The sequence below is a fragment of the Batrachochytrium dendrobatidis genome (assembly GCF_000203795.2).
Source record: "Batrachochytrium dendrobatidis JAM81 unplaced genomic scaffold BATDEscaffold_42, whole genome shotgun sequence".
Classification (NCBI taxonomy): Eukaryota; Fungi; Chytridiomycota; class Chytridiomycetes; order Rhizophydiales; genus Batrachochytrium; species Batrachochytrium dendrobatidis.
Genome location: NW_006281131.1, coordinates 2,319 through 13,125, shown reverse-complemented (window position 1 = coordinate 13,125; position 10,807 = coordinate 2,319). Strand labels below are relative to the sequence as shown.

The 10,807-nt window shown below is 39.3% G+C and overlaps 3 protein-coding genes across 3 annotated transcripts in view; all 3 read right to left on the bottom strand.

Annotated features, from left to right (window-relative positions):
* Positions 1–2,464: 2,464 nt before the first annotated feature.
* On the bottom strand, positions 2,465–3,765 carry BATDEDRAFT_28804 (uncharacterized protein; the record flags this gene model as incomplete). Its single annotated transcript, XM_006683190.1, has 2 exons — positions 2,465–2,673; positions 3,615–3,765. 2 exons carry the CDS (start codon positions 3,763–3,765, stop codon positions 2,465–2,467), a joined length of 360 nt encoding a protein of 119 aa, XP_006683253.1.
* A 3,898-nt stretch (positions 3,766–7,663) lies between these two features.
* Positions 7,664–8,569, bottom strand: BATDEDRAFT_28803 (uncharacterized protein; the record flags this gene model as incomplete). Its single annotated transcript, XM_006683189.1, has 1 exon — positions 7,664–8,569. One exon carries the CDS (start codon positions 8,567–8,569, stop codon positions 7,664–7,666), a length of 906 nt encoding a protein of 301 aa, XP_006683252.1.
* A 2,052-nt stretch (positions 8,570–10,621) lies between these two features.
* The window catches only part of BATDEDRAFT_28802 (uncharacterized protein), a gene marked incomplete at both ends in the record, with an annotated part of 1,955 nt that continues 1,769 nt past the window's right edge, over positions 10,622–10,807 (bottom strand). The window contains one exon of the mRNA XM_006683188.1: positions 10,622–10,805. Coding sequence (XP_006683251.1) covers positions 10,622–10,805 — 184 coding nt within the window. The remainder of the gene's footprint in view (positions 10,806–10,807) is intronic.

Genomic DNA, 10,807 nt, shown 5'->3' with positions numbered 1-10,807 from the left:
GCAAATCAGACGTATTAATTCATACAACTGATTTGAATGCTAGTGTAATCTGGTCCAAACCCATTCGATTGTCATTCTATAACTGCATTTCTGATTTAGCTTACAATAAAACTGAATTTACATGCATTGTATCTGATTATTCTACAGTCTTGGTCAGCATGATATTGTACCTTGACACTTGTATATTTCCAATACAATACAGCACATTGTATATTGCATATTTGTACACATTTATGTCAATAAACTACCCATTCAGATCTGGATCAATATAAAACTTGTGACAGTCATGATCCAACTCGGTACAAAACAGGTCAACTCCAACACATTCCACCATGGTTATGGTCACATTCCACCATGCTGATGTATGTCAATCGGTATCACATTGCAACCAGTTATCATCCAATGACTGCAATGCAATACCGTGCATGTATTGTGACTGATACGCTGTGCACCATCAGCCAGTGTGCAACTGTCACTTGATATATCGAGTCTGATATGCAACAACATGCAGTGTTTACCATGATCAGGTTTTTGATCAATCTTGGACTCACGGTACATGATTTGTCATGTTGGATCGTGTGGATGTGTCATGGACTGCAATTTAGTTGCAAACACACATATGTTTGACATTGACTGATGCATACTGTGCAATGACTGATCAGTGCGGGTGTGATTGCACACTTGGTGGTATTGTGCATTATGGTTGTTTGACAATGGATGAATGCTGGATTAGTCAGTTATATGCAATCCATTTGAATCGACATATTTAGACCATCACTCGATGTAGCTGACAACAATGGGTTGTCAGCCAATGTTCGCACAGTACGAATATGGTTTGTTTGCATCAAATCATCACACAATCTGTATCTCAGCACTCGTTTATTCAAAATAAAATGCATTCAACCACATGTTCAAACATGTTTGGCTACAGACGGTTTGTGTGATAAACTGCACATCATCGACTGAGCTACACTGCATGATCTACTATGCCATTGATACACACGTTCAATTCAGCAATGCAGCTGTATTACAATGCTGACAACTATCTGAACCAATTCAGTATAATATGTTACAACTAAATAGATTCCATTGACACATCAACAGTCATGCATACCGATTGTTGAACATGCTCGTGTTGGTTGGTGTGCATTGATACAAATTGTCAAAGCCAACCAACAAATCACTATATTTGTACGGATTGTGTACCATGGCATATGTTTGAACAGATACTGCACGAATCATTATCATTTGGATTGAATAATCAACAAATACCATTGTGACTACACATGTATGCATATCTGAATGGGTTACAGTCGAGTGTGTTGCATTTCATGACACTCGATTGAAATGTCATGATTGGATATTTTCCAAATAGTAAAATGGTATCTCGTAAAATTGTTGAAATGCACTGATTATGGGATTGGATAATCAATTGGATACCACTGCTCACTTTGTTGGTGGCGCACAGCGTTGATCGTTGTATAGTTGTCAATAATGTCCAATTGTTCCTGCATTATACGGCAGAATCTTGCATTGTTCAAATTTTAGCACAGTATACGACTTTACCAGATTTCAATCCCAACATGACTGTTAGTTTGGTAACTGCTGACTTGACTTTGGTAACCATATGTTGATATATCAGCAATCTGTTGTGTTGTGCTGATGTAGATTGATTACTATAACCTATTGCTGCACGATCTTGTAAAGCATGTATTTTCTGCATATGGCTGACCCAACTATGTTGCTGATTGTGAACCACAGTGTTACATTGTATATCCATGTTGTTGGAAACCGAGTTTTTCAAGTCATTGTGTTGTGCTGATCATTCCTGTCAATGTAGTTTGTGCTGCTATAAACTCGACCTGCATTGCCGATCAAGACACATGTCTGCTTGACAGACTTGCATGAAATACATCCGTGACCTAAACACCACATACATTCAGTCGTGGATTTTCAGATCCAGCATCTCCGGTTCAGTTGGCATTGCAGTGGATGGACAGTATAGTGGTACATTGACCAAGTATGAGTGATATATTCATCGTGTATTTGCTATCAACATTGACATCACAGCGTTCCAATGTTTGTCAGTCGGGTTGTGTATCAACATCGACACTTGTTTGACAGCTGTCCAACAGCTGTTTGTAAGTCTGGGTATGTTGCAATCATTGCATACACTAGTAATTGGACTGCTTCACGATCAGGCTGAGTCGTGGTAAACTCACCTTTTCCAGCTACCTTCGACTGTAGTCATGGCTCGATTACAATGTGCAGCAGTCTGCAGCAACACATTCCAAACATTCCAAACATTGATAATACGTCATTAAAGTGGTGTCCGTGTGATTGAGATGGTCTGATCGACACAATCTCGGTCAACTTTGATGTCGAAACATGTATGTATTGGTTCAAAATGTTTGAAAATACCTTGAACAGTCGCGACTTGATCAAATCTAGCAATGCGTAGTCATCACTTGGTATCAATGTCATTGACATATATAGCGACTGCAACAAATAAAGTGCCCGTTTGAAGTGTATCAATGCATATGTCAAACACATACTTGTTGTGACGGCCAACTGTATGACCCGAGTCACTCTGTCGCTTGTATTCACCTGGCAGATCCAGATAGTAAGACTCGTCAATGTTTGCATTGATGAATGTGTTGTTCGTACGGTCAACTATCCAGTTGTGAATGTTACAGTTGCTGATGGCCGCTAATGTTGATAATATGCTTAATCAAGTGAGCCCGAGTATCGATGCGTAGGTTTCGTGCAAGTTATTCCTTGAATTTGTTGGAACTGTATTGCCACGAGTCTTGCTCTGGACTTGCCGATTGATCCGTCGATTGGTCCGTCAATCTTGTGGTCAATGTCTTGACCCATTTTGTATTGGTGGTATGTGTTACACTGTCCATGTGTTGTGAGTTGACGAGTTCATTTATGCATCTGCTGGTTTCCAAATATCTGATTTTGAATATTGCATGGTTTTTTGCCAGAAATGCGGTACTACTATATCAATGTATTGTGCCAAGAACTTTACAATCGAATGACTTGGTCAGGGTCATACATGACTGAATCCAGTCGATTTGGTCTTGGATTACTGATGTTTGTGCAGTTGGATCCACGATTTGTCTGCAGTTGATTGTTTGATATTGGATTGTGTCGGATTGACTAGAGTATCAGTAGCCTTGCTCGAGTGTTTATAGAGTCTCATAAACCAGTCAGTTTTGATTGATTGGTTACTTGTGGATCGACTTGGCTCGATTGACTGCGTTCTATCGAGGTTCCACAGTTCTTGTTCGGTCATCCATCTGGACACGTCGAGGTATACCCGTTTCCAGTGTTTTCAATGACAGTGATCGAGTCTTTTCCAGTTGGGACACTCGATTCTATGTTCATTTCTCAACTGATTTTGTTGGTTGAGTTGTTTCGAGTCTTGTGGCATGCTCTGTGTGTCGACATGTGTTCCACTGCTGTGAATTCAGTCATTTTCAGTATTGTCCATTATATGAGCATTGTTGTATATACCCATGACTGCTTTCTGAAATACTGTTGGTGTGGGTAACAAAGCAATGTAGCTTAACAGCGTAAATCTGTATTCATCACGATATACAACAAACCTTGCCGTTTCAATGTTGTAGAATGTGTATGCCTTTGATTTCGGTTAGTACCCAACCCCGACGCATGGTATCGTCCTAGAATCAATTTCTCGAGTGACGATACTGGAAAAAGTACATGTGCCTGACATCCATCTGGACATAGGTGAGCCATAACTGACTCGGATACATACCATAGCTCGTAAGGCGTCCTGTTGTTTATAGCCGAGTGTGCGACCTATTTTGCAGGTATACCACCGTCATCACTGTTACTGCCATAACTTTATGATCTTGGCTTCAACTAGTATGGACCTTATCGCATCCATGATTGGGGTCAGTTTTGCACTCAGTAACACCATTTTACCAGTATTTGTAGGGTGTTGGCAGCCTCTTGATCCCTGTTCCCGCCAAGTACTGGTCGAATAGCAGAAACCTGAGCTTTGCTCTATTGTCGGTGCACATCATCCGGACTGGTAATTCAGTTTGATTGTCAACCAGAACGACATGTTCCTTGAACTCGTCCAACACTTGATGTTTGGAGTGTAGCATACACAGATGTGCATATTTTCATAAATCATATACAATGATATAACAGCACTTTGATTGACCTGTCGATTAACGGACAAGAAACCTGACAAGTCCATATGCGGGAGCACGTTGGTTTGTATTTACCAATGATTCGACTTTTCAGTGAATGGGAGTTTCGTCGACTTTCTTTTGGTGCATGACACGCTGCGTTTTTCATGCTCGGTATTTGTTGCAACGTCAAGTCATGACTCTTTTAAAGCGCTCTGATGCTTTTTGATAATATGGCCAATCTCTTGTACTGTGTGTCTATATCCACTGACACTCGACATTCCAAACTTGATGCATGGTGATTGATGTTTATTGAAAGTTGTTTGTCTGGACAACACCCTGAAATCAGCCATGTCGAGCCATTCGCTTGAAATGCAGTCATCAGCGGTGCATTTTTTGTATTGGTATATATTTTCCTTTTTTTGAAGACCAAAATATTACAGCCTTGTCAAGCATCGTGTTTTTGGAAACGAGATTGCTGAGCATGTAGGTATGAATATGACATTGGTAATGCAACTATTTGCTCCATACATTTGATGTTGCAAGTCAGATCGACTGTGCAAACGCCCTGAATTGTAGTCGTATGTGCTTGATGACTACTCTTGAATTGTGGTATAGTTTAGTTTGTAAGCCATTGTTCACAGCAAACCATACAACCTGTGGCTCAAGAGTCTAGTGTAAATTCACCGCCATTTTGAGAGTTTTTTGTGAATTCCAATTGCACAGTACCACAGTGATCGACCATGTTTGTGTCGATGCTCTTGTTGGATAGTAATAGTTTGAGTTGAATTGTACTCTCGAGTCTTTGACTGTTGATTCCAATATGCTTTCACAGAATATTACCACTAAAGCTTAAATGGATAAATACCATTGTGGTCGTAACCAAGCTGTGTTGGTCAAGCGAAATGGAGATATCAGCAACGAATACTCCACCCTGATATCTTGGCATTCGGACACCCTGAAACCCTGGCCACTAAAGTCGAAAGCACCCTTTTAGCCCTGAGTGTTTTTGTTTGCATAGTCTATGCTGACAATCAGGCCGCTCTGCAATTTGGTGTTTGAATGCACTGCTAAATAGTACCTAAATACATGTGTGCTTTATTTGACTTTGAAATGGGTGGCCAAATATAGTTTATTGGGCTTTATACTAGTTTAATCCAGTCTCCCTTGGCTGTGAGCATCCCTTATCTACATGCAAAGTTATGTGATCACATCAAGTACGACTTTCAAGATTGTTTCGGGAAAATCTGCAATATAAAAAGCCAGGTTTTACCCGAATCTTGGATCCATCAAACACCATCGTCTCAGTCTATTATACTCCAATCTACTCTACTCCACTACATTTCAACCCAATCCAATATATCAACTGACCATGCAATTCACTGTCATCGCACTCATCGCTGCTCTTGTCGTATCTGTCACTGCTGCTCCTAGCCCGTATTTTGCTCCACGTTTTTGCAGTGGTAAAAATGAATGTAACCTAGGAGAAAAATGCCAAATCACCAATAGTCAATCGTTTGGAGTCTGCATACCTGAATAAATGCTTTGGCTATATTTGCGTGTCAGCATCCGTTCTAGAGTCTGTTCAGGTCGCACCAACTAGCTTAAACTTGAATTTTGGAATAAATAGACCCACTTTACAATGATATTTGGTTGATATTGTATAACATGACTTTGAATGTATTTAATCACGAACGGTTGTTTTGAGTCGAATGGCTTTGTATAGTAACGATCCAAACTGTTGAACCTGATTAATCAGCATATAAAGCGTGAATATGATAACTTGTGCAGGTTTAGAAACACATACTGTGATATTTACCAGTATTGACGTCCCAGATTGCAATCAATAACTGACAGTTTTGTACCAGGCTATCACTCATGAATACATGGTGATTGGACACGATTATATTATTTTGGTACTCATTTTTTGAGTGAATTTTAAAATAAACTCGAGTATTGAATACGATATGATTTCATGTAAGCAGGCCATATTCATACAAACATATTCTGGTGATTTTACAAGTTTATTGGTCAACTGTTGTATGGTGGTCTCGATGATGGTGCCAGAACTGTGTTATCAATGGTACGCTACCAGCACAAACTCGATTGATTGACCAATCGAACAGCTAATATTCTGCAATCAATCACTCCAACTCAAGTATCAGCACCACATGACTGACAACCTATTATTGTCAGCTATATCGAGTGTTTGTCCAAATAGGTCGATTCAAATGGATTGCATATAACCGACTAATCCAGCATCCATCCATTGTCAAACAACCATAATGCACAATACCACCAAGTGTGCAATCACACCCGCACTGATCAGTCATTGCACAGTATGCATCAGTCAATGTCCAACATATGTGTGTCTGCAACTAAATTGCAGTCCATGACACATCCACACGATCCAACATGTCAAATCATGTATCATGAGTCCGAGATTGATCAAAAACCTGATCATGGTAAACACAGCATGTTGTTGCATATCAGACTCGATATATCGAGTGACAGTTGCACATTTGCTGATGGTGCACAACGTATCAGTCACAATACATGCACGATATTGCATTGCAGTCATTGGATGATAACTGGTTGCAATGTGATACCGATCGACATACATCAACATGGTGTGATGTGACCATAATCATGGTGGAATGTGTTGGAGTTGACATTGTGAGTTGACAATCGATACACCATGCACATGACTGGAACATATATATTCGAGTGTGGTTTGGTTGGTGTCAGGTTGATCATGCAATCACATCGGTGCAACGAGTGAGTGAGCTGATGGTGATCTGAACCCATTTCAACAACAAGGAGTTGACAGTCATGGAGTTGCATGCATTCAATATGTGTTGCACACCGTTATTGACTGTTGACTGTGTAGGCAAGTCAAGTTACCACCAACCAACAACCAGATACAGTGCATACATGACCATTACTAGACTGACTGTCAAGAATATTCGTGTCTGAAAGTTAATTATGAGTTGGTGGTTTGCAAGAATCGGACACGACCAACATGCTATTGGATACAGCAACCTGATTATAGTCCAGTCGCATGGTGTGATACAGTGGTTTGTGAAATACAACATCCAGGTATTTGTAGTGTTGAACACGACGAATCTGTTGTTCGTGTAGCATCATATCAATTGGTAATTTGGAATGAAAGTATTGACCAACACTTTGCAAGTATTAATGACTGAATCAAAAGGCATAGTGGTTCCAAAGAGTCGCTTGCAGCATGTCAAGCAATATCATATTGGCACAATACACACATGCATGCCAACATCATCAATGTGTACAATTATGCAATATATAATCAACTGTATTGTATTGGGAATACAAGTGTCAATGTACAATATGATACCATGTCAACCAAAACCGTGTACAATAATCAGATACAATGCATGTACATTTAATATTAATTATATTGTATTGTATTCAAGCAAAAATACAGTGAACATGGTTGAAACCAGTCCAGATTAGCAATCAAATCAATCGGATGAATCATCATTTTTGGGTCGATTCCTGCGTGATCCGAGCTGATTTTTAAATTTGGAATAAGCTTGCCGTAAACGAAAAGATCCAGAAGATTTGGAAGCTTTTTTTGTGCTGAAAAAAGTTGCCTGTGTGTTGGATGATGGTTGAGTGGGTTGGACTGCAGACGTTTCGCTTGATGATGGGGACGGACTTTCATGATGTTGTGATTGATTCTGGGTCTCGCTAGTAGAGGCTTGCTTGGATTCTGACTGCTGGTTTAGTTGAAGAGTGAGAGACTCGTATATGTTTTCAAGAAAACTGAGATTTGATCCCAGGAATTTCGTGTAAGAATAAAGTGATGTTGTACTCGGACCATTCTGGAACAGACGCTTTGCGAGCTTTTTTCTGTCGAAATACGATTGAAAATTAATGTCGAAAAAATCGTTGCCGAGTTTCTGACGCTTTTCTTCAAGCATTTTGAGTTTTTCTCTCTCTTCCCTAAGCTTCAATCTAAAATCTTCTTTCTTTTTTTGACACACTGGATCATTCTTGGTTTTCCAGGATTTATCTGCCAGCCCTGAGTATTCTTTGAGCAGCTGATCTATCAATTTTTCTTGATCAAGCCTTTCAGATTCGGTCAAGCCATACGCTTTCACAGTCTCTTCATATTTTCGATCTGCCTGCAGATATTTTTCAATCAATCTCGCATCACTCTCTGAAAGTTGACTAATATCAACTAAATTTGTAGCTTCTTGATAAGAAATTATCCGATACTCAAATTCAGTACTTTTAGTTGCAGTGGAAATGACGGTTGAAGTGCTAGACTCAGCACTTGTAGTCGAACTGGGATTGACTGGACTGGCTGTAGTGACCGAGCAAGCAAACAGGATCAATGACAATACTGTGACTGCGAGTTTCATTGTGTTGGTTTGGCTGAGCAAGTTGTATATGATTGTTATTTGATGGGTCAGTTTTGGATCGTATTTATATGTTATTGAATGGATAATATTAAAAGCATGTCGGATGACTGCTTTAGGGATTGGCTTTATTGTCAGGGTTGATGGTGATTTTTCAGCAGTCTCCAACTTTAAAGGGTTACTCCTTTATATAACCGCAATTTTGGTTGGACCACTGCTTGGCTATACATTCGAGTGTCATATGGTTGATTGTGTATTTCACCCTTATTCACTCCGAAAAGGGCTAGAGCCACAATATAGGAAACGAGTACAAACCAAGACCATCTAACAATTGAGTTGATATTCAGTTGTTGGATGATCATCAATATGTGTTGTGGTTGGTATGATTCAAACATGTCGTGGTTTAGTGATGTTTTACATTCAACTCGACACGATCAGTCATCACTGCATATTGTCCAGTAATTCAATCAATCAACTGAATCAATACAATGCAGTTCATGTTGCAACCACAATGTCACATTGATGATCAATGACTTGCAACTGTTGTGTTGGCATATTGTATGTTGTGTGTTACTATATCAACATTGATTGTCACTATATAGTTGTATCAACCACACATCATGATCATATGTGATGGTTGACTCGTATTCTGGTTTGATGCACTCATTCCATTGCATTCCATCACTCGAACACAAACATCGTATGACTTGTTGATGGCTAATACCCATATTGATCGAATACACACTACATGACACATGTCAGGTTAGCGTATACATTCCACTATATATCACATCATGTTGCTGATACCACGCATTGTGATTCAACAGTCAATCTGTATTCGAGTTCAACCACAATTGATCGTGTTAATCATAATATACACGACCAATTGTAGTCGAGTTGATCCGACTGAATAGAGTCCGAGTCATCATGTTCATATCAAACCATTGCAAACCATGACAAGTCTATTGCACAACTCCACTCGTGTTGATTACAACATGCTATTCATAAATGCATTATATTGTCCTGTAATGACTGTACATGGTTTTACATGATTGTTTGGAACCAGTAGCTACGTCAATTGATATCCACAATATGATCCAGTAGTCGTCCAGATTGTGTGTTGTATTTGGTGTGTTGGGTGATGATATCAACCTGTAGTCAAGGTTTGACTATCTGGACATGTCGGTGACTTTTTACCAACTGTGTGCAACTCGATGTCCAATATCGAGTCATGTCATTGGTCAATTGATTGGTTCAATTCATCAGTGGGTTTGCTGGATTCATGTGGTGTGCAGCACTTTCAAGAGTATGTTGAATCTGTTGCAGTATTAGAACTTTGTAAACGGATCAACATACTAACCTGACCATGATTGTGGTGGTTATTGCAGTCGAGTCGTAAAGCTTATTCTGGCAATCATTGATGGTTTGGACAGTCATTTGGACAATCGTTTGGATGTCAGGTTATGGTATCCTGATTGACAACTCGACTCGGATACAACTTATTTGGACAATTACTGATCGATGGATTGGACAATGGACTAGCAATTAATCAACACATTGACAGATTTGTCATCACAAATGGAAACAACGACAATCCAGTTGTAGTCCATATTGAGCCTTGAATTCAAACAGTCGTGAATCAAATCATTAATAAACTACAAAAACAGTCCAATATGCCAACTCGCATTTATCCACGACTCGATATGTGATGTTCAAATGTCTAATACTCAGACTGTGCTGATTGCAATTGTGGTTGTAATTGTGGTTGTGCGTAAATATCAATCCAATACTCGATTCAATACTTGATTCAACTTGAGCATGTACAGTTTTGTAGTAATCCATTTGATCACATTGACAGAATCAAGCAATGATCTGATTCAACAACACCGAATGATGCATCCATATCACTTGTATCAATCAATTGTACACAATCAGTCAATATAATCAACAATCACTGTCATGATTGACATGATTGATTCAATTCATTCAATTCATTTAATTGCATAGATCTGACTGACATTACAACTCATTGTTGTAAAATCACAATCTCACAATTCACCGCCAACGATCAAGATTATATACCCGCTCATATATGTCCTTGTTGTATGCCGTTATGATTTGAATTCGGTCGTTTGTCAATTCATCTCGATAGTGTTTGGCTTCAGCTGGTGATTGAACACCTTGAATATACTGCGTGATATCATTCCACAGTTCAGGAGGTATGTGTGTCTTGTCAAGACT